The following is a 23,446-nucleotide window of genomic DNA, read 5'->3' as shown; positions in this document are numbered from 1 at the left end:
ATGTAACATACATGTATGTCCCACAGCACCGATGGGTTTATATTGTTATATAGTGCAGTTTATACCAAGTATTAACGTGGGACTGCGTATAAAGACTGCTTTATTTGGTGAGTGAGTAGCCATGGATCCCATGTGATTATATAAGTAATATAGCATTGGGCGGAGTGTGGGTTAGGAGTTACTGTGGGAGGTTCTGTATCTGCAGCACGTGAAGCAGAGAACTGCAGGTCCATTTGGGCCATGAAATTATAAGAAAAGATTCTTATACATAAGCTGGATTCTGATTGGCTGGTTACATTTTGTATTATTTGTTCCTGTTTATATGTTGGTCCGCACATATTCGTGGCCCTGAGGAGTGACAGGGTTAATAAGGCATCTTGCTGTGCGCTCTCTTCCCATGTGACACTTTATATCAATCAGGACTGGGGATAAGAAATGACAGAGACCGATAAAGATACAATTGTTTTATTGAATGATTCAGGCAGACAAAGTGACACAAGGAACAGGAGGTGACCTCCACATAGTGACATCACAAAGCCGTGTAACCTCTTAGGTGCTGGAAAACCCTCACGTCAGGCTAGCTCAGCACTGCAGGGGTTAAGACCACAGATGGAGAGGACAGTAAGAAGACGGGGAATATATTAGAAGGAGCAATAGGTAATACTAGGTCATTAACCCCTTATATAGAGGATAATGTGTAACTGCAAAGCACAGAATCCCTGAATACAGGAACTAGGTGTAGAACAAGCATTAACCCCATCACTGCCTCAGGAGCCTGAAACACATTGTCCCACAATGCACTGCAAGTCCCTGTGGCAGTGAAGGGGTTATAGCTTCAGCGTTGACCAGTCAGGCACTAGAGGAATAGACAGGGGAGCGGGGTGAAAGGGTTAAACACACTCGGATCTCTTCAGCGTCTGGACGATGTCCTTGCCCTGATGTGTCACTTTGCAGGCGAAGCTGTCGTGCTTGAGCCAGTCGGAGACGGGCATGGTGTAGAAACTGTTCTGCATGTACGCGTTGTCACTCTGTTTACTGACTACCGAGGTCTGCACCCCGTCACTCTGATCCTTCCCGTCCACCGTCCACTTCACCGACGCAGACTTGGGCGTGAAGTCGGTCAGCGAGCAGACCAGGGTGGCCTTATTGGTGGCTATCTCCTCCGCAGAGGGAGGGAAGAGGGACACTGAGGGAGCCTTCACGTCACCGGCTGTTGGGGACAGGAGAGGGACACAGTGAGAAACAAGGCAGTGACCACAGATAAGTCATTTATTAGAGAGGACATGCAGTGAGAAAAGTCCTGTATTAGGGTTAGTGTCACCGTCCTCCTGCCATAAGGGCGTCTCATGATACATGAGGTCCCCTCTCAAATTATCACATAAACCTAACTCCCCCCATGAATTGGGTATCAATATAACGTTCCAAAGACCTGGTTATACAGATTGGAGCAAATAGGTTGACTGTATCTATGACAACAGTCTGAGCCAATCACAAAGCTCCATGTGTGAAAGTTCCATTGTTAGGGCACAATAATAATGACAAGTCATCCAAGATCTTTAGAAAGTTCCATTGATAAAACCAACCTGGGGGGGGGGGGGAGGGGCTGACACACAGTAATTTCCCCCAAACTTATTTTAACTATACAGATTTGTTATAAGATGTGACACCTTTTATTGGTACCACAAGATAATAATGTATATACATAACAGTGTGTATAAAGCTTTCCATACCTCACAGGCCATCTCTTTACATTACACATAAAGAAGGGAGCTGTGAGATTTGGAAAGTTCTGCACATATTATTATATCTATGAATAATTATCTTATACAAATCTAACACTTTCATTCAGAACCAATACAGATAGAACTTTCCATAACAGTTAACCTCAGTAACATATTACCCCTCCCTGTAACAAACAGTGAGCATCAAATGAGAGAACAATACAATGAAACACACAATCACACACATATTGTTTCTATATTTAGGATATTTCGCCAGGAAACGCACATTGAGAAAATGATTTTAATTTATATGAATGTCCTGGGAAGACACGAGAGATAAAGGTAATTTGCCCCAGATCAGACAAAATGTAAGCGGCATCGATCCCATTCATTAAAATACGGATCAGCAGAAACACGAAACAGACAAAGTTTTCATTCAGTCCCAAACTTTGCAGAACATTTGCAGAGAATTGTAGTTATCGGCGGTAACACCGGGCTGGCGATGTTCCTTCTGTTTGTAATGTGACACTTTGGGAATTATTTACTAAAGTCTCTCGGCTGCAAAACAAGTGGAAAAAACAGCACCAGATTTATTAGGGGAAAGTCTCCAATTACTTACAATAAATTCCTTTTCTTTGATAAATCTGCTGCTGTTTGTGCTCCAATTTTGCAGCCGAGAAACTTTAGTGAATAGATTGTCTGTCTTTGTACCAAAAATAAGTTTACTTGGACGAGGAAAAAGAATAAACACATGAATATTGGTTGAAGAGGAAAATGTTACAGAGATGAAATATTTTAGCCTCTGGGAGAATCCTGCATCTTTATAACTAATTCCCTGGGACATTTATTCTTTAGGTAAAATAGATCAAGTGTTTTGCAGATTTAAAGTCTTTGTACAAATCTATTGTTTCAAATGGGGAAAACACAGACACAAAGCGTCTTCTCGTGGGAAGGAGAGAAACTGTGTGAGAGATAACAGTGACAGCAAGGAGAGACACAGCTATGTCACAGGTATAGAGGAGCAGGGTGACACATAGCTGTTTGCACCTACAGAGAAAGTTATAGAATAAGAAAAGACATCTAGTTACAGATTCAATCGTTTAGGACAATTTACACATTTTTATAAAGTAAACATAAACTTACCTTATGTGCTGTGGGATCAGATGGAGAAAGAAAGCGAGCAGATGAAAAATAAAACACGTATAAGACCCTATAATGAATGATGAGGGTACTTACTGAGGACGTCGACTTGGGTTCCACCACCGAAAAGCCACCACAGTGCTTCAGAGCTGTACAAAAACCCTACAAGGTTTGCTAACCTGGGGCCACCTAGGACATTGCTCGGACTGATAGGATCTAGGGGTGCTGGAGCTCAGGACCTCTGAGACATTCCGTGTGTTCTTTGTCTGTTCTTATTTCACGTGGATGAGCAGCAATGTTTTTATTAAACAATATTTGGGTTCATTACACAAGACTTCCCTGAAATCCCTCTCTTGGTTAGTGTTTAAATGCAGGGACACATTCTAAATAATTACAATGAGGTTATTACCTATTTATATAAAAGTTCTAGTCTCTGTGTTGCCCTGGGGAAGTGCAGATTTACCATAGGATTTGTGATAACTTGTAATCTGGATAAAGGATATATAGTTTAATTACAGAGTGTACAAAGCTGTGGGAAAATCCCCGGCCTATTCTTAATGTGTAACAATGAAGAAGAGACTTGTGAGGTTTAAAACGCTCTGCACACACAGCTCAACACTGGATCTGACCCGGGAGACAGGCCCTGGATGGTAATTACACTGAGATAATTCAGGGTTGTTGAGGTCCCATCACTACATCTCTCTTGGAAATAACTTTCCCAACTTAGTACAATTAAAATCCTCATCAGACCGGACACTGGACACACCTGGCTATTATCCCTGGCTTTTACCTTCATATCTTGGGGTGGCCCTGACCTCTGACCTCTCACACGTCCCGCGCCCGCAGCCTCCACTGCTGCTAGTACTTCAGCTCTGATGCCAGCAGCCCACATCATGGTCCATCTCCAGACTCCTAGAGCATCTCTCAGCTACAAGCCGATTGTCACTAGTATTTATCACAGCGCGTGTAACGTGAAGGCTCAGAGCACAATTAACCCATTCTCTGCCAGAGGGGCCTGCAATGCATTGCCTTCTAAAGAGTTTCTGGCAGCAAAACGGTTAATGTGTCCCCCTGTTTGTTGGTGTCAGTGACTTCATGTTACCATGACGTGTGTGCTGTTTGTTACATGTGACATGTCCCATGCTACGTCCCCTCATTCCATGTCTTGGGGGTCAGTGATTGTCACAGATCTCCCCCTCCTTACTGTCAGTATAATGTCCCAGCGCAGGGTCCATGCGCACGTGAGGCCGCACGCAGCGTCTGTCCCTACACCGACCTGTCACTGGTCACTTCCCCCACTATACATCTCTGTCATAACAAGGACATTTCTCAGCTCGGGTCCCAGACCCTGGGGGCGGCAGGTTGGGGCTGATTTGGGATTTCATATGTTACAGAATGTAACCACTGCCAGAAAGGGCAACACACGTGTGTATGTAACATACATGTAAGTCCCACAGCACCGATGGGTTTATATTGTTACATAGTGCAGTTTATACCAAGTATTACCGTGGGACTGCGTATAAAGACTGTTTTATTTGGTGAGTGAGTAGCCATGGATCCCATGTGATTATATAAGAAATATAGCATTGGGCGGAGTGTGGGTTAGGAGTTACTGTGGGAGGTTCTGTATCTGCAGCACGTGAAGCAGAGAACTGCAGGTCCATTTGGGCCATGAAATGATAAGAAAAGATTCTTATCCATAAGCTGGATTCTGATTGGCTGGTTACATTTTGTATTATTTGTTCCTGTTTATATGTTGGTCCGCACATATTCGTGGCCCTGAGGAGTGACAGGGTTAATAAGGCATCTTGCTGTGCGCTCTCTTCCCATGTGACACTTTATATCATTACAGGACTGGGGATAAGAAATGACAGAGACCGATAAAGATACAATTGTTTTATTGAATGATTCAGGCAGACAAAGTGACACAAGGAACAGGAGGTGACCTCCACATAGTGACATCACAAAGCCGTGTAACCTCTTAGGTGCTGGAAACCCCTCACGTCAGGCTAGTTCAGCACTGCAGGGGTTAAGACCACAGGTGGAGAGGACAGTAAGAAGACGGGGGATATATTAGAAGGAGCAATAGGTAATACTAGGTCATTAACCCCTTATATAGAGGATAATGTGTAACTGCAAAGCACAGAATCCCTGAATACAGGAACTAGGTGTAGAACAAGCATTAACCCCATCACTGCCTCAGGAGCCTGAAACACATTGTCCCACAATGCACTGCAAGCCCCTGTGGCAGTGAAGGGGTTGTAGCTTCGGCGTTGACCAGTCAGGCACTAGAGGAATAGGCAGGGGAGGGCGGTGAAAGGGTTAAACACACTCGGATCTCTTCAGCGTCTGGACGATGTCCTTGCCCTGATGTGTCACTTTGCAGGCGAAGCTGTCGTGCTTGAGCCAGTCGGAGACGGGCATGGTGTAGAAACTGTTCTGCATGTACGCGTTGTCACTCTGTTTACTGACTACCGAGGTCTGCACCCCGTCACTCTGATCCTTCCCGTCCACCATCCACTTCACCGACGCAGACTTGGGCGTGAAGTCGGTCAGCGAGCAGACCAGGGTGGCCTTATTGGTGGCTATCTCCTCCGCAGAGGGAGGGAAGAGGGACACTGAGGGAGCCTTCACGTCACCGGCTGTTGGGGACAGGAGAGGGACACAGTGAGAAACAAGGCAGTGACCACAGATAAGTCATTTATTAGAGAGGACATGCAGTGAGAAAAGTCCTGTATTAGGGTTAGTGTCACCGTCCTCCTGCCATAAGGGCGTCTCATGATACATGAGGTCCCCTCTCAAATTATCACATAAACCTAACTCCCCCCATGAATTGGGTATCAATATAACGTTCCAAAGACCTGGTTATACAGATTGGAGCAAATAGGTTGACTGTATCTATGACAACAGTCTGAGCCAATCACAAAGCTCCATGTGTGAAAGTTCCATTGTTAGGGCACAATAATAATGACAAGTCATCCAAGATCTTTAGAAAGTTCCATTGATAAAACCAACCTGGGGGGGGGGGGGGAGGGGCTGACACACAGTAATTTCCCCCAAACTTATTTTAACTATACAGATTTGTTATAAGATGTGACACCTTTTATTGGTACCACAAGATAATAATGTATATACATAACAGTGTGTATAAAGCTTTCCATACCTCACAGGCCATCTCTTTACATTACACATAAAGAAGGGAGCTGTGAGATTTGGAAAGTTCTGCACATATTATTATATCTATGAATAATTATCTTATACAAATCTAACACTTTCATTCAGAACCAATACAGATAGAACTTTCCATAACAGTTAACCTCAGTAACATATTACCCCTCCCTGTAACAAACAGTGAGCATCAAATGAGAGAACAATACAATGAAACACACAATCACACACATATTGTTTCTATATTTAGGATATTTCGCCAGGAAACGCACATTGAGAAAATGATTTTAATTTATATGAATGTCCTGGGAAGACACGAGAGATAAAGGTAATTTGCCCCAGATCAGACAAAATGTAAGCGGCATCGATCCCATTCATTAAAATACGGATCAGCAGAAACACGAAACAGACAAAGTTTTCATTCAGTCCCAAACTTTGCAGAACATTTGCAGAGAATTGTAGTTATCGGCGGTAACACCGGGCTGGCGATGTTCCTTCTGTTTGTAATGTGACACTTTGGGAATTATTTACTAAAGTCTCTCGGCTGCAAAACAAGTGGAAAAAACAGCACCAGATTTATTAGGGGAAAGTCTCCAATTACTTACAATAAATTCCTTTTCTTTGATAAATCTGCTGCTGTTTGTGCTCCAATTTTGCAGCCGAGAAACTTTAGTGAATAGATTGTCTGTCTTTGTACCAAAAATAAGTTTACTTGGACGAGGAAAAAGAATAAACACATGAATATTGGTTGAAGAGGAAAATGTTACAGAGATGAAATATTTTAGCCTCTGGGAGAATCCTGCATCTTTATAACTAATTCCCTGGGACATTTATTCTTTAGGTAAAATAGATCAAGTGTTTTGTAGATTTAAAGTCTTTGTACAAATCTATTGTTTCAAATGGGGAAAACACAGACACAAAGCGTCTTCTCGTGGGAAGGAGAGAAACTGTGTGAGAGATAACAGTGACAGCAAGGAGAGACACAGCTATGTCACAGGTATAGAGGAGCAGGGTGACACATAGCTGTTTGCACCTACAGAGAAAGTTATAGAATAAGAAAAGACATCTAGTTACAGATTCAATCGTTTAGGACAATTTACACATTTTTATAAAGTAAACATAAACTTACCTTATGTGCTGTGGGATCAGATGGAGAAAGAAAGCGAGCAGATGAAAAATAAAACACGTATAAGACCCTATAATGAATGATGAGGGTACTTACTGAGGACGTCGACTTGGGTTCCACCACCGAAAAGCCACCACAGTGCTTCAGAGCTGTACAAAAACCCTACAAGGTTTGCTAACCTGGGGCCACCTAGGACATTGCTCGGACTGATAGGATCTAGGGGTGCTGGAGCTCAGGACCTCTGAGACATTCCGTGTGTTCTTTGTCTGTTCTTATTTCACGTGGATGAGCAGCAATGTTTTTATTAAACAATATTTGGGTTCATTACACAAGACTTCCCTGAAATCCCTCTCTTGGTTAGTGTTTAAATGCAGGGACACATTCTAAATAATTACAATGAGGTTATTACCTATTTATATAAAAGTTCTAGTCTCTGTGTTGCCCTGGGGAAGTGCAGATTTACCATAGGATTTGTGATAACTTGTAATCTGGATAAAGGATATATAGTTTAATTACAGAGTGTACAAAGCTGTGGGAAAATCCCCGGCCTATTCTTAATGTGTAACAATGAAGAAGAGACTTGTGAGGTTTAAAACGCTCTGCACACACAGCTCAACACTGGATCTGACCCGGGAGACAGGCCCTGGATGGTAATTACACTGAGATAATTCAGGGTTGTTGAGGTCCCATCACTACATCTCTCTTGGAAATAACTTTCCCAACTTAGTACAATTAAAATCCTCATCAGACCGGACACTGGACACACCTGGCTATTATCCCTGGCTTTTACCTTCATATCTTGGGGTGGCCCTGACCTCTGACCTCTCACACGTCCCGCGCCCGCAGCCTCCACTGCTGCTAGTACTTCAGCTCTGATGCCAGCAGCCCACATCATGGTCCATCTCCAGACTCCTAGAGCATCTCTCAGCTACAAGCCGATTGTCACTAGTATTTATCACAGCGCGTGTAACGTGAAGGCTCAGAGCACAATTAACCCATTCTCTGCCAGAGGGGCCTGCAATGCATTGCCTTCTAAAGAGTTTCTGGCAGCAAAACGGTTAATGTGTCCCCCTGTTTGTTGGTGTCAGTGACTTCATGTTACCATGACGTGTGTGCTGTTTGTTACATGTGACATGTCCCATGCTACGTCCCCTCATTCCATGTCTTGGGGGTCAGTGATTGTCACAGATCTCCCCCTCCTTACTGTCAGTATAATGTCCCAGCGCAGGGTCCATGCGTACGTGAGGCCGCACGCAGCGTCTGTCCCTACACCGACCTGTCACTGGTCACTTCCCCCACTATACATCTCTGTCATAACAAGGACATTTCTCAGCTCGGGTCCCAGACCCTGGGGGCGGCAGGCTGGGGCTGATTTGGGATTTCATATGTTACAGAACGTAACCACTGCCAGAAAGGGCAACACACGTGTGTATGTAACATACATGTATGTCCCACAGCACCGATGGGTTTATATTGTTATATAGTGCAATTTATACCAAGTATTACCGTGGGACTGCGTATAAAGACTGCTTTATTTGGTGAGTGAGTAGCCATGGATCCCATGTGATTATATAAGTAATATAGCATTGGGCGGAGTGTGGGTTAGGAGTTACTGTGGGAGGTTCTGTATCTGCAGCACGTGAAGCAGAGAACTGCAGGTCCATTTGGGCCATGAAATTATAAGAAAAGATTCTTATCCATAAGCTGGATTCTGATTGGCTGGTTACATTTTGTATTGTTTGTTCCTGTTTATATGTTGGTCCGCACATATTCGTGGCCCTGAGGAGTGACAGGGTTAATAAGGCATCTTGCTGTGCGCTCTCTTCCCATGTGACACTTTATATCAATCCAGGACTGGGGATAAGAACCGACAGAGACCCGATAAAGATACAATTGTTTTATTGAATGATTCAGGCAGACAAAGTGACACAAGGAACAGGAGGTGACCTCCACATAGTGACATCACAAAGCCGTGTAACCTCTTAGGTGCTGGAAACCCCTCACGTCAGGCTAGTTCAGCACTGCAGGGGTTAAGACCACAGATGGAGAGGAAAGTAAGAAGACGGGGGATATATTAGAAGGAGCAATAGGTAATACTAGGTCATTAACCCCTTATATAGAAGATAATGTGTAACTGCAAAGCACAGAATCCCTGAATACAGGAACTAGGTGTAGAACAAGCATTAACCCCATCACTGCCTCAGGAGCCTGAAACACATTGTCCCACAATGCACTGCAAGCCCCTGTGGCAGTGAAGGGGTTATAGCTTCGGCGTTGACCAGTCAGGCACTAGAGGAACAGACAGGGGAGGGGGTGAGAGGGTTAAACACACTCGGATCTCTTCAGCGTCTGGACGATGTCCTTGCCCTGATGTGTCACTTTGCAGGCGAAGCTGTCGTGCTTGAGCCAGTCGGAGACGGGCATGGTGTAGAAACTGTTCTGCATGTACGCGTTGTCACTCTGTTTACTGACTACCGAGGTCTGCACCCCGTCACTCTGATCCTTCCCGTCCACCGTCCACTTCACCGACGCAGACTTGGGCGTGAAGTCGGTCAGCGAGCAGACCAGGGTGGCCTTATTGGTGGATATCTCCTCCGCAGAGGGAGGGAAGAGGGACACTGAGGGAGCCTTCACGTCACCGGCTGTTGGGGACAGGAGAGGGACACAGTGAGAAACAAGGCAGTGACCACAGATAAGTCATTTATTAGAGAGGACATGCAGTGAGAAAAGTCCTGTATTAGGGTTAGTGTCACCGTCCTCCTGCCATAAGGGCGTCTCATGATACATGAGGTCCCCTCTCAAATTATCACATAAACCTAACTCCCCCCATGAATTGGGTATCAATATAACGTTCCAAAGACCTGGTTATACAGATTGGAGCAAATAGGTTGACTGTATCTATGACAACAGTCTGAGCCAATCACAAAGCTCCATGTGTGAAAGTTCCATTGTTAGGGCACAATAATAATGACAAGTCATCCAAGATCTTTAGAAAGTTCCATTGATAAAACCAACCTGGGGGGGGGGGAGGGGCTGACACACAGTAATTTCCCCCAAACTTATTTTAACTATACAGATTTGTTATAAGATGTGACACCTTTTATTGGTACCACAAGATAATAATGTATATACATAACAGTGTGTATAAAGCTTTCCATACCTCACAGGCCATCTCTTTACATTACACATAAAGAAGGGAGCTGTGAGATTTGGAAAGTTCTGCACATATTATTATATCTATGAATAATTATCTTATACAAATCTAACACTTTCATTCAGAACCAATACAGCTAGAACTTTCCATAACAGTTAACCTCAGTAACATATTACCCCTCCCTGTAACAAACAGTGAGCATCAAATGAGAGAACAATACAATGAAACACACAATCACACACATATTGTTTCTATATTTAGGATATTTCGCCAGGAAACGCACATTGAGAAAATGATTTTAATTTATATGAATGTCCTGGGAAGACACGAGAGATAAAGGTAATTTGCCCCAGATCAGACAAAATGTAAGCGGCATCGATCCCATTCATTAAAATACGGATCAGCAGAAACACGAAACAGACAAAGTTTTCATTCAGTCCCAAACTTTGCGGAACATTTGCAGAGAATTGTAGTTATCGGCTGTAACACCGGGCTGGCGATGTTCCTTCTGTTTGTAATGAGACACTTTGGGAATTATTTACTAAAGTCTCTCGGCTGCAAAACAAGTGGAAAAAACAGCACCAGATTTATTAGGGGAAAGTCTCCAATTACTTACAATAAATTCCTTTTCTTTGATAAATCTGGTGCTGTTTGTGCTCCAATTTTGCAGCCGAGAAACTTTAGTGAATAGATTGTCTGTCTTTGTACCAAAAATAAGTTTACTTGGACGAGGAAAAAGAATAAACACATGAATATTGGTTGAAGAGGAAAATGTTACAGAGATGAAATATTTTAGCCTCTGGGAGAATCCTGCATCTTTATAACTAATTCCCTGGGACATTTATTCTTTAGGTAAAATAGATCAAGTGTTTTGTAGATTTAAAGTCTTTGTACAAATCTATTGTTTCAAATGGGGAAAACACAGACACAAAGCGTCTTCTCGTGGGAAGGAGAGAAACTGTGTGAGAGATAACAGTGACAGCAAGGAGAGACACAGCTATGTCACAGGTATAGAGGAGCAGGGAGACACATAGCTGTTTGCACCTACAGAGAGAGTTATAGAATAAGAAAAGACATCTAGTTACAGATTCAATCGTTTAGGACAATTTACACATTTTTATAAAGTAAACATAAACTTACCTTATGTGCTGTGGGATCAGATGGAGAAAGAAAGCGGGCAGATGAAAAATAAAACACGTATAAGACCCTATAATGAATGATGAGGGTACTTACTGAGGACGTCGACTTGGGTTCCACCACCGAAAATCCACCACAGTGCTTCAGAGCTGTACAAAAACCCTACAAGGTTTGCTAACCTGGGGCCACCTAGGACATTGCTCGGACTGATAGGTTCTAGGGGTGCTGGAGCTCAGGACCTCTGAGACATTCCGTGTGTTCTTTGTCTGTTCTTATTTCACATGGATGAGCAGCAATGTTTTTATTAAACAATATTTGGGTTCATTACACAAGACTTCCCTGAAATCCCTCTCCTGGTTAGTGTTTAAATGCAGGGACACATTCTAAATAATTACAATGAGGTTATTACCTATTTATATAAAAGTTCTAGTCTCTGTGTTGCCCTGGGGAAGTGTAGATTTACCATAGGATTTGTGATAACTTGTAATATGGATCAAGGACATATAGATTATTTATAGAGTGTACAAAGATTTGGGATAATCCCAGGCTTATTCTTAATGTGTAACAATGAAGAAGAGACTTGTGAGGTTTAAAACGCTCTGTACACACGGCAAACACTGGATCTTGCCCGGGAGACAGGCCCTGGATGGTAATTACACTGAGATAATTAAGGGTTGCTGGGGTCCCATCACCACTCTTGGAAATAACTTTGCCCACTTAGTACAATTAAAATCCTCATCAGACCGGACACTGGACACACCTGGCTATTATCCCTGGCTTTTACCTTCATATCTTGGGGTGGCCCTGACCTCTGACCTCTCACACGTCCCGCACCCCCAGCCTCCACTGCTGCTAGTACTTCAGCTCTGATGCCAGCAGCCCACATCATGTTCCATCTCCAGACTCCTAGAGCATCTCTCAGCTACAAGCCGATTGTCACTAGTATTTATCACAGCGCGTGTAACGTGAAGGCTCAGAGCACAATTAACCCATTCTCTGCCAGAGGGGCCTGCAATGCATTGCCTTCTAAAGAGTTTCTGGCAGCAAAACGGTTAATGTGTCCCCCTGTTTGTTGGTGTCAGTGACTTCATGTTACCATGACGTGTGTGCTGTTTGTTACATGTGACATGTCCCATGCTACGTCCCCTCATTCCATGTCTTGGGGGTCAGTGTTTGTCACAGATCTCCCCCTCCTTACTGTCAGTATAATGTCCCAGCGCAGTGTCCATGCGTACGTGAGGCCGCACGCAGCGTCTGTCCCTACACCGACCTGTCACTGGTCACTTCCCCCACTATACATCTCTGTCATAACAAGGACATTTCTCAGCTCGGGTCCCAGACCCTGGGGGCGGCAGGCTGGGGCTGATTTGGGATTTCATATGTTACAGAACGTAACCACTGCCAGAAAGGGCAACACACGTGTGTATGTAACATACATGTATGTCCCACAGCACCGATGGGTTTATATTGTTATATAGTGCAGTTTATACCAAGTATTACCGTGGGACTGCGTATAAAGACTGTTTTATTTGGTGAGTGAGTAGCCATGGATCCCATGTGATTATATAAGTAATATAGCATTGGGCGGAGTGTGGGTTAGGAGTTACTGTGGGAGGTTCTGTATCTGCAGCACGTGAAGCAGAGAACTGCAGGTCCATTTGGGCCATGAAATGATAAGAAAAGATTCTTATCCATAAGCTGGATTCTGATTGGCTGGTTACATTTTGTATTATTTGTTCCTGTTTATATGTTGGTCCGCACATATTCGTGGCCCTGAGGAGTGACAGGGTTAATAAGGCATCTTGCTGTGCGCTCTCTTCCCATGTGACACTTTATATCAATCCAGGATTGGGGATAAGAAATGACAGAGACCGATAAAGATACAATTGTTTTATTGAATGATTCAGGCAGACAAAGTGACACAAGGAACAGGAGGTGACCTCCACATAGTGACATCACAAAGCCGTGTAACCTCTTAGGTGCTGGAAAACCCTCACGTCAGGCTAGCTCAGCACTGCAGGGGTTAAGACCACAGATGGAGAGGACAGTAAGAAGACGGGGGATATATTAGAAGGAGCAATAGGTAATACTAGGTCATTAACCCCTTATATAGAGGATAATGTGTAACTGCAAAGCACAGAATCCCTGAATACAGGAACTAGGTGTAGAACAAGCATTAACCCCATCACTGCCTCAGGAGCCTGAAACACATTGTCCCACAATGCACTGCAAGCCCCTGTGGCAGTGAAGGGGTTATAGCTTCAGCGTTGACCAGTCAGTCACTAGAGGAATAGACAGGGGAGGGCGGTGAAAGGGTTAAACACACTCGGATCTCTTCAGCGTCTGGACGATGTCCTTGCCCTGATGTGTCACTTTGCAGGCGAAGCTGTCGTGCTTGAGCCAGTCGGAGACGGGCATGGTGTAGAAACTGTTCTGCATGTACGTGTTGTCACTCTGCTTACTGACTACCGAGGTCTGCACCCCGTCACTCTGATCCTTCCCGTCCACCGTCCACTTCACCGACGCAGACTTGGGCGTGAAGTCGGTCAGCGAGCAGACCAGGGTGGCCTTATTGGTGGCTATCTCCTCCGCAGAGGGAGGGAAGAGGGACACTGAGGGAGCCTTCACGTCACCGGCTATTGGGGACAGCAGAGGGACACAGTGAGAAACAAGGCAGTGACCACAGATAAGTCATTTATTACAGAGGACATGCAGTGAGAAAAGTCCTGTATTAGGGTTAGTGTCACCGTCCTCCTGCCATAAGGGCGTCTCATGCACAGGAACCCTACGTGAGATCACCTCCCCCATGTCACATAAACCCAACTCCCCCATGAATTGGTTATGAATAGAACATTCCAAAGACCTGGTTATACAGATTGGAGCCAATAAGTTGACTGTATCTATGACAACAGTCTGAGCCAATCACAAAGCTCCATGTGTGACAGTTATATTGTTAGGGCCTTAGTGATAATGACAAGTCATCCAAGATCTTTAGAATGTTCCATTGACAAAACCAACCTGGGGGGCGAGGGGCTGGGTTACACACAGCCATTTCCCCCAAACTTATTTTAACTACAAAGATTTATTATAAGATGTGACACCTTTTATTGGTACCACAACATAATTATTTATATACATAACAGTGTGTACAGAGCTTTCCATACATCACAGGCCATCTCTTTACATTACACATAAAGAAGGGAGCTGTGAGATTTGGAAAGTTCTGCACATATTATTATATCTATGAATAATTATCTTATACAAATCTAACACTTTCAGTCAGACCCAATACAGCTAGAACTTTCCATAACAGTTAACCTCAGTAACATATTACCCATCTCTGTAACAAACAGTGAGCATCAAATGAGAGAACAATACAATGAAACACACAATCACACACATATTGTTTCTATATTTAGGATATTTTGCCAGGAAACGCACATTGAGATAATGATCTTAATTTATATGAATGTCCTGGGAAGACACCGAGAGATAAAGGTAATTTGCCCCAGATCAGACATAATGTAAGCGGCATCGATCCCATTCATTAAAATACGGATCAGCAGAAACACGAAACAGACAAAGTTTTCATTCAGTCCCAAACTTTGCGAAACATTTGCAGAGAATTGCAGTTATCAGCGGTAACACCGGGCTGGCGATGTTCCTTCTGTTTGTAATGAGAGATTTTGGGAAATATTTACTAAAGTCTCTCGGCTGCAAAACCAGTGAAAAAACAGCACCAGATTTATTAGGGGAAAGTCTCCAATTACTTACAATAAATTCGTTTTCTTTGCTAAATCTGGTGCTGTTTGTGCTCCGATTTTGCAGCCAAGAGACTTTAGTGAATAGATTGTCTGTCTTTGTACCAAAAATAAGTTTACTTGGACGAGGAAAAAGAATAAACAAGTGAATATTGGTTGAAGAGGAAAATGTTACAGAGATGAAATATTTTAGCCTCTGGGAGAATCCTGCATCTTTATATCTAATTCCCTGGGACATTTATTCTTTAGGTAAAATATATCAATTGTTTTGTAGATTTGAAGTCTTTGTACAAATCTATTGTTTTAAATGTGAAAAACACAGACACAAAGCGTCTTCTCGTGGGAAGGAGAGAAACTGTGTGAGAGATATCAGTGACAGCAAGGAGAGACACAGCTATGTCACAGGTACTGTATAGAGGAGCAGGGTGACACATAGCTGTTTGCACCTACAGAGAGAGTTATAGAATAAGAAAAGACGTCTAGTTACAGATTCAATGGTTTAGGACAATTTACACATTTTTATAAAGTAAACATGATCTATCAGGGATTATTTTAATTTGAGAAAAGCAGAAACTGATTTCTTTATAGAATTAATTGATCTATTCTACACATTGATACTTCTACATAAAATCACATACAAGCTGAACATATGATTCCTAAAGGGCACATACAGAAAACAGGATGTTTTCATATTAATCAGATTTTTACAACAAATGTTCTACTGATTACATTTCCTAAAACCCCTCTGAGAAAAAAAACTTCTCTTTACATTGACACAAACACATATTAGCACTTGTATGAGATACAGTAAAACGTGTTAGATAAGAAAGCACAACAGTTGTATGGCAGAATTAATTTATAACACCTTCCAAGTAAAGATGAGATGTGGAGGTAAGAGGAACAGGTTTTGCAATAATACTAATAAAACTTGACATTAATAGACAGAACATTTTACCAGACACCAACCTACAACCATAGAGAGAAAGGTAATGAGTAAAAATATCAACATACGTCAAACAAGCTAAGGAGAGACATATAGTGACACTTACTTAGGACGTCCAGCTGGGTTCCACCCCCGAACATATACCCACAGTGGCACAACGCCGTGCAAAAACCATGTCAAGGTCTACAAGACATGCTAATGAAACACACGTGAACATGGCTTGCAGGTGTCTTCATAAAGAAGCTAATTGGATCACTATAGCAGAATCATTGTAACAAACATGGAAGCATCACCATTGTCAACGGGAAACAATGTGACAAGGGAAACTGCGAGAGGCACCAAGTATCACCGAGACTGTGCAGTGTTTCTCCATGATCTTACATAGTTACATAGTAGATGAGGTTGAAAAAAGACGTACGTCCATCAAGTTCAAGCTATTGATCTTGCATGGTTTGGGGCAAATTGTGCAAGTGGTAGCTGGATTTGATGTACAAGGGACATGCAATCTGCATCCTTGCACTGGAGACCAAAGTACCCAGGAGGACAGCGGTCGGGAGGATAGATGGTACAAAATGAAAGATCTGGAGGACATCGAGGACAAATAATAATTCTCCCTATAGTAGTGAGGTGGTACACAGATTAAACTTGCATGGAAGCCAATAAATTGTTAGATGTGTGCTACCCCACTCTATGGAATAAGTGCTAGAAGGAGGACAGAAGAAGAAGGGAGACAGGGGCCATTCTATTTCTTAGAAGTGGGACAGAACCAGTTTATAGAAGCACAGTTGTCAGAATTACCACCTCCCTCACCCCATCTCCTCACAATATTCTTCTTCTTTATGACCACAAATCAGAATAAATCACTGATCCATAACTTTCTCATAAACTTCATGAGATAATGACCAGCTCACTAATACATGAGTATCTATTATTTTTATAACACCAACAACGCAGGCAGCATTTTAGTGAACACACATTACAACACTGGGATTATATTATGATCAGTGCATCAAACATACGAGTATGTGATAGGAAGCGCAATCATTTCCCTGCAGACTTGAGGCCAGACTCCACGTGTGACCTTGTATGTCCTCTGTAACCACAATGACCACACATAGACAACTGCCCCACCCCTCCTGAAACATCATTAGCGCTTGTTATCTTTGTGGCGAGTCCCTGACAGATATTGTGCATCACTAACACAAGTAAGAACATGTCCTGTACCTCACTAAACATACAAGACGTGAGGGTAACATGAAGGCGCATGTGAAACATTTCTGTCCAGTGCGGACCAATAAAAGGTAATACAGTTCCACACCGAAGCTTACCTGGATCCAATGCTCCGTCACTGTGTTCTGTACGGAGTGGGGGCGATCTAGGAGCAAACCCAGTGTCCCCCAGTTTGTATTTAGCACTGCCTATGCATGGTTTTCTATGACTTGTGTGTTGAGTAAAATTGTTATCGGAAGGTCGGTGATGGGAGCATCCTCACTGGACCAGTAGAAACTTTTTGTAGTTGAGGTCCATGTAACAGCTATTGTGACCAATAAACCAACAGCACAAGAGCCCCAATCAGAATCACAGCCAAGTGAAAAAAAACTAATGGAATCTCAGTCACCAAGTGTTAAGGGCAACAAAATGTCCTTCTGTGTCACCACCCCTAGGTCAGTGACAGCTGCTCTGTGTTTGAGGGTCTCACTCCCTTTCTATTCTGTCACTTCTCAGCTCAGCTAGTGACGTTCACAAACCTAAAGATTCCGAGCTGAGAGATGTCAACAAGTCACTGACACATAGTCACGCACTATTAGCAGAGCGGTCACAGAGGGTGGGGGACCTGTCTTACGTACTATAATAACCTTGACTTGCTGGTGATATGGTGAGAAGGTCATTCTTACCATGCCCAGTCTCCTCGGCTGTTCCTCCTTGTGCCTCACTGAAAGAAAAGGGAAATGTGGTCTTCCAGCAACTCCATCACCAGTAAGACAAGTAACAGTGTATATTGTAACTGAGAATGGTGTGTAGTGCTTTATAAAATGAGTGTTTTACTTGTCATTTCAATAAGGGGAAAGTGTTTACCCCCTTTCTGCTGCTTGCTTATCTCAGCATGAGGTCTAACCTGGGTAGCCAAAAATGATTTGTAATACAACAGTACAAGTGGTGTGATATTTTGATATTTGTATAATGCGTCTGATAAATTGCGTTGGTTGCATATGATGAAATCCAAGGCTGCTGCCTTCCTGTGTTGGAGTCTGTCATGGACACTTTATATGGAGATAAGATAGGATTATCTAATTGAGGCCTAGACTAATATTAAGATTGGCTCCTACCTGTGTTTCCTGTCCATTTCCGGGGGTGCTGCTGTTCTATCACTTCCTCTGTACAACAATTCAGCAGACAGGAAGTGACACGTTAAGCGTACAGGAAATTAAAAGCGAGCAGGTCTTATAAATGTGCTGGAAAGGCCTGTCATGCTCTCACTGATGGTGCAAGGTGTCGTGAGAAAGTAATGACGCAATGTATAAAGAAGAAGTGCGGTGTAGTGTTTAAAGGGTTGGACACACTCTTGTGGGTTCAGTTCAAGCTTCAGATATTTCTACTCTGTGCAACAAGTCGCCTTTGCTGGGAGCGGTACATTGCCACTTATCCTCAGGCAAACCCCGTAACCACTCCGGGAAACTTGGATGGATGTTCACCCATGGAACTCCCCCTCCTGCCCCCCCTGAAGAAAACCCCTGGAATTTACCCATTTTATTCGAATTTTACTGCAGTTTTACACAATTAGCAGAAAGGTCAAATCATTGTAGATTTGTAGAAGGTTTAACACAGTTTATGAGAACTTTTGTGGATAAGCATATAAGTTATTTATAGATGTAGTTTGAACTCATAAGCCTCATAAGTCTCTCCTTCGGGTGTTCTCTGGAATGAAATAATAAATTGTGTAGTTCCACATTAGAGAGAAAATATCATCTGCAGAGCTGAGGATCCTTCAAACATTATATCCAAAAGGGCCCCCACATATTTATACTGTCAGGGATACAGGGGAGCAGGATGATGGGGACGATTTGTCAGTCTCTCTCTCACACATGATTTATTAATTAATGCATATATGGATCTGACAGATTATCTTTATAAACAGCCATCCTGCAACATGGCAGCTTCTGAATGGAGGAGGTCCACCAGGAGGGTTTTGGTTGAAAAGGTCGGTTCTGGTGGGGCAGTGGAGACCTGCCCTCTGTGTGACGGTGCAGTTAGGGGAGGAGTTATAGGGAGCGGGTATAGGAGCAGTTAGGGGAGGAGTTATAGGGAGCGGGTATAGGAGCAGTTAGGGGAGGAGTTATAGGGAGCGGGTATAGGAGCAGTTAGGGGAGGAGTTATAGGGAGCGGGTATAGGAGCAGTTAGGGGAGGAGTTATAGGGAGCGGGTATAGGAGCAGTTAGGGGAGGAGTTATAGGGAGCGGGTATAGGAGCAGTTAGGGAAGAGTTATAGGGAACGGGTATAGGGGCAGTTAGGGGAGGAGTTATAGGAGTGGGTATAGAAGCAGTTAGGGAAGAGTTATAGGGCGCGGGTATAGGAGCAGTTAGGGGAGGAGTTATAGGGAGCGGGGTATAGGAGCAGTTAGGGGAGGAGTTATAGGGAGCGGGTATAGGAGCAGTTAGGGGAGGAGTTATAGGGAGCGGGTATAGGAGCAGTTAGGGGAGGAGTTATAGGGAGCGGGTATAGGAGCAGTTAGGGGAGGAGTTATAGGGAGCGGGTATAGGAGCAGTTAGGGGAGGAGTTATAGGGAGCGGGGTATAGGAGCCGTTAGGGGAGGAGTTATAGGGAGCGGGTATAGGAGCAGTTAGGGGAGGAGTTATAGGGAGCGGGTATAGGAGCAGTTAGGGGAGGAGTTATAGGGAGCGGGTATAGGAGCAGTTAGGGGAGGAGTTATAGGGAGCGGGTATAGGAGCAGTTAGGGGAGGAGTTATAGGGAGCGGGTATAGGAGCAGTTAGGGAAGAGTTATAGGGAGCGGGTATAGGAGCAGTTAGGGGAGGAGTTATAGGGAGCGGGTATAGGAGCAGTTAGGGGAGGAGTTATAGGGAGCGGGGTATAGGAGCAGTTAGGGGAGGAGTTATAGGGAGCGGGTATAGGAGCAGTTAGGGGAGGAGTTATAGGGAGCGGGTATAGGAGCAGTTAGGGGAGGAGTTATAGGGAGCGGGTATAGGAGCAGTTAGGGGAGGAGTTATAGGGAGCGGGTATAGGAGCAGTTATGGGAGGAGTTATAGGGAGTGGGTATAGGAGCAGTTAGGGGAGGAGTTATAGGGCGCGGGTATAGGAGCAGTTAGGGGAGGAGTTATAGGGCGCGGGTATAGGAGCAGTTAGGGGAGGAGTTATAGGGCGCGGGTAAGGGAAAAGTTAGGGGAGGAGTTATAGGGCGCGGGTATAGGAGCAGTTAGGGGAGGAGTTATAGGGCGCGGGTATAGGAGCAGTTAGGGGAGGAGTTATAGGGCGCGGGTATAGGAGCAGTTAGGGGAGGAGTTATAGGGCATGGGAATGCAGGTTCTGTGATATTAATGTAGAGGTTTGTTATTATCAGGGCACAGTAACACTATTATAGTGTCTCACATCGCAGTGATAATGCATTCGCAGAGACCCCTGGCATGGAAAGGGTTAAAGTGACATTCTAGTTCGTGGTCACAGTGACCTGATAGGAGTAAGGTGATCCAGTCCCATGTGTTGTGACCCTGTAAGACTGTACAATTTACTGGGGGGCTGTTAAGGTGTGACCAAAAAAAGCTAGAACGCAAAAACACACAAAATCAACACACATCCAAATTCACAAAATCCCAACAAAGTCTCACTGTTAACCTTGTCTTTCTTCCTTATGTCATGCTGCATAAAAGCCTGCACATATTAAACCATTTCTAATATTTAATTTAAGTAATAAGAATAGATTAATAATGATGAAATGTTGGGCTTTAGTAAATTTTAAAATGTGTTTGACTTTTTCTATGAAACGTGTATCCCCCCTAATTAATGTCACCTCTTATTCTTTGCCCACATTAATGTCACAGGGCCCTTTATATATTCTCTGCGTTATTCCCCTAATCTCATGCACACTGTGAGGGGAGGTTTATTATTTCCTGTGTCTCTCACATCACTGTGTCACTGTCACAGTCAGGTTTCTGTGTGACTTCCCTCCCTGCCTGTGTCACTGTGCAGCAGTGTTACTATCCCACACCTGACAGTAATAATTAGCCTCGTCCTCTGCCCGGGAACCAGTGACAGTTAAAGTGGCCGTGTTACCAGAGTTAGTGCCAGAGAACCGATCTGGGATCCCCGCGGGTCTGTTACTATCCCTATAAATAATAAGCCGGGGGGCGCCGCCCGATGTCTGCTGGTACCAGTGCACACTCTTGCTACCAATATTGTTCCCAGTACAGGTGAGGCTCACAGTCTCTCCTGGTCTCACAGACACTGAGGGCGGCTGAGTCAGCACATACTGCCCAACACAACCTAGGAAAGGAAGAGAAGGGAGATGTTAAAGTCACAGAGAGGAGCTGGGGGGGGGGGGGGACAGAGTAACTGAGAGAGAGTAATAATCCCCCTTACATGTGCAGAGAGAGGTCACAGTGAGGAGGAGGGCAGCCCAGGACATGGTGCAGGACAGGACAGGACAGCTCTGCTCTATGAGACAACCCGATCTCTGGTTGGGATCCTCCAGATCCACCTTAAATAAAATGCAGATTTTTTTTTAACATTGTGCCCTATATGCAAATCAGTGCACATCTAATTGGCTGCTTCTGGCTCCTCCCAACTTTCTGATTGGGCGGGCACTGGGGATCCTGCCTATATGACTGATGGGTAATGGTTTGGCAACAGTTTCTCTGGTGATTTCTGCTTGTGACTGTCAGATAGAATAAGATTATTGATCAGGTTTCTTATATGTTTAAAAAAAAAAAAAAAAAGAGATGGGAGGTGGAGCGCAGAGAAAGAAAAAACCAGGGTGAGATAGGTTCAATTTATTACAACAACAGAAGCACAGAATTACTTACAATTAGTAAAACAGCAGCATGTAGATACTCCCACAGGAATATGATCTGCAACTATTTGGTTACCCCCTATATCTCCTATTCCCTATGCCCCATGGGATTTTAGGCTAATCGTGGTGTTTTTGGAGAGCGATAAGAACTTTCTTGTGTTGTGTTCTTATATGTTCTGCAGAATATCAGCCAGGCTCACACAGAAAAGAAGTAAATATGAAGGGCAGAGATGCAGAATTTGCTGGGTACGTCCCATAACAATATGTACATCATATAACCCCCTATAAGACTCTCCCCAAATCACAAGCTGATGCACACAGGGTAAAACAGGAGCAAAAGCTGGACAGGGAGAGGCTTCATTAGTAATGTTTCCTATCTGAGGCACATTTAATCACTTTGGGATCAGAAGGGAACTTTACAGAGTATTTCTCCTCCGTAGTTTTACATTTCATGTTTTATCCTCTCCTGGACCAAGTGAGTTTGCTCAGTGTGTGCAGTGTTACTGCTTATAGCTGTGATTACATGGAACACACTACCTGCTGCATGGTAATACAGCCAGTGATTGTGTGACACTATGTGCTGAGACACAGTCTGGCACCCAGGCTGGGTGGGGGGAAGCAGCTCTGGCTGTGTGTGTCTCTGCTCCCTAACACTGCAGCACCTTATACCTATCCTCCCATCACTGATATAAACCTCAGCAGACCTGGGAGTGAGCCCGTGGGGTTTGAGAGCTGGGAGTGGATAGAAGGGTAATAGAGAGTGTCTAATAAACAGACTTCTCTCAATATCCAGGGATCAGATCACAGTCATTGAAGGGTTCCAGCAGGGAGCTGGCCGCGGTGCTGATCCTGCTCCTGACCGGGTCATTGGATGGGAGGCAGAGGGCAGTGACAAAGGCTTCTGTGTATTGAGAATCTGTTGTGCCAGGGCCAGATAGAAGAACCACAGTAAGTCCCACAGTGGGCAGGTTTTACCCCCAGTCCCAGTACTGAAGGTCACAGGGACGTGTTGTAGCACTGAAACCTTCACAAGATAACAACCTTACTGTATGATGGGACGTTTAGCTCTGGACTCTCCCCTCTGTAGCACCGAGGGATCTGCACCTCTGGGACCCTAGAGTCATATTATAGTCTCACTTCCCTATCTGTCTGTATCACTGTGCTGCATTATTATTGCTCCAAATCTTACAGTAATAATCTGCATCGTCCTCGGGCTGCACCCCGGAGATCACTAATTCCCAGAGGTTTCTGGAGGTGTCGGGGGACACAGAGAAT

The 23,446-nt window shown here is 44.1% G+C and overlaps 2 protein-coding genes and 1 long non-coding RNA gene across 3 annotated transcripts in view; all 3 read right to left on the bottom strand.

The window, feature by feature from the left end:
* Nucleotides 1–449: 449 nt before the first annotated feature.
* LOC142464873 (uncharacterized) lies at nucleotides 450–3,645 on the bottom strand. Its single transcript, XR_012787745.1, has 2 exons — nucleotides 2,958–3,645; nucleotides 450–1,210 (listed from the first exon to the last, which is right to left on the bottom strand). It is a non-coding gene; the product is annotated as an uncharacterized LOC142464873 (long non-coding RNA).
* Nucleotides 3,646–4,742: 1,097 nt separating this feature from the next.
* The window catches only part of LOC142465229 (immunoglobulin lambda-1 light chain-like), a 53,888-nt gene continuing 35,184 nt past the window's right edge, over nucleotides 4,743–23,446 (bottom strand). Inside the window, exons 3-4 of the mRNA XM_075569228.1 lie at nucleotides 7,252–7,289; nucleotides 4,743–5,503 (exon numbers count right to left, since the gene is read on the bottom strand). Of these exons, the coding sequence (XP_075425343.1) occupies nucleotides 5,184–5,503; nucleotides 7,252–7,289 (358 nt within the window). The 3' untranslated portion in view covers nucleotides 4,743–5,183. The remainder of the gene's footprint in view (nucleotides 5,504–7,251; nucleotides 7,290–23,446) is intronic.
* Nucleotides 9,038–21,845, bottom strand: LOC142465202 (immunoglobulin lambda-1 light chain-like). Its single transcript, XM_075569204.1, has 6 exons — nucleotides 21,742–21,845; nucleotides 21,348–21,645; nucleotides 16,257–16,291; nucleotides 13,765–14,082; nucleotides 11,543–11,635; nucleotides 9,038–9,797 (listed from the first exon to the last, which is right to left on the bottom strand). The coding sequence occupies exons 1-6, from the start codon at nucleotides 21,785–21,787 to the stop codon at nucleotides 9,478–9,480; spliced, it is 1,110 nt and encodes a 369-aa protein (XP_075425319.1). The 5' UTR covers nucleotides 21,788–21,845; the 3' UTR covers nucleotides 9,038–9,477.

Source organism: Ascaphus truei, chromosome 13, assembly GCF_040206685.1.
Source record: "Ascaphus truei isolate aAscTru1 chromosome 13, aAscTru1.hap1, whole genome shotgun sequence".
NCBI lineage: Eukaryota > Metazoa > Chordata > Amphibia > Anura > Ascaphidae > Ascaphus > Ascaphus truei.
This window is presented reverse-complemented; position numbering and strand designations above follow the sequence as displayed.

Coding starts and splice junctions, on each gene's coding strand:
- LOC142465202 (XM_075569204.1), bottom strand. CDS start 21,787: ATGTCCTGGGCTGCCCTCCTCCTCACTGTGACCTCTCTCTGCACAT. Junction 21,646..21,741: donor TGTGACCTCTCTCTGCACAT/GTAAGGGGGATT, acceptor TTCCTTTCCTAG/GTTGTGTTGGGCAGTATGTG. Junction 11,636..13,764: donor GAAGAGATCCGAGTGTGTTT/AACCCTTTCACC, acceptor GCAATGTCCTAG/GTGGCCCCAGGTTAGCAAAC.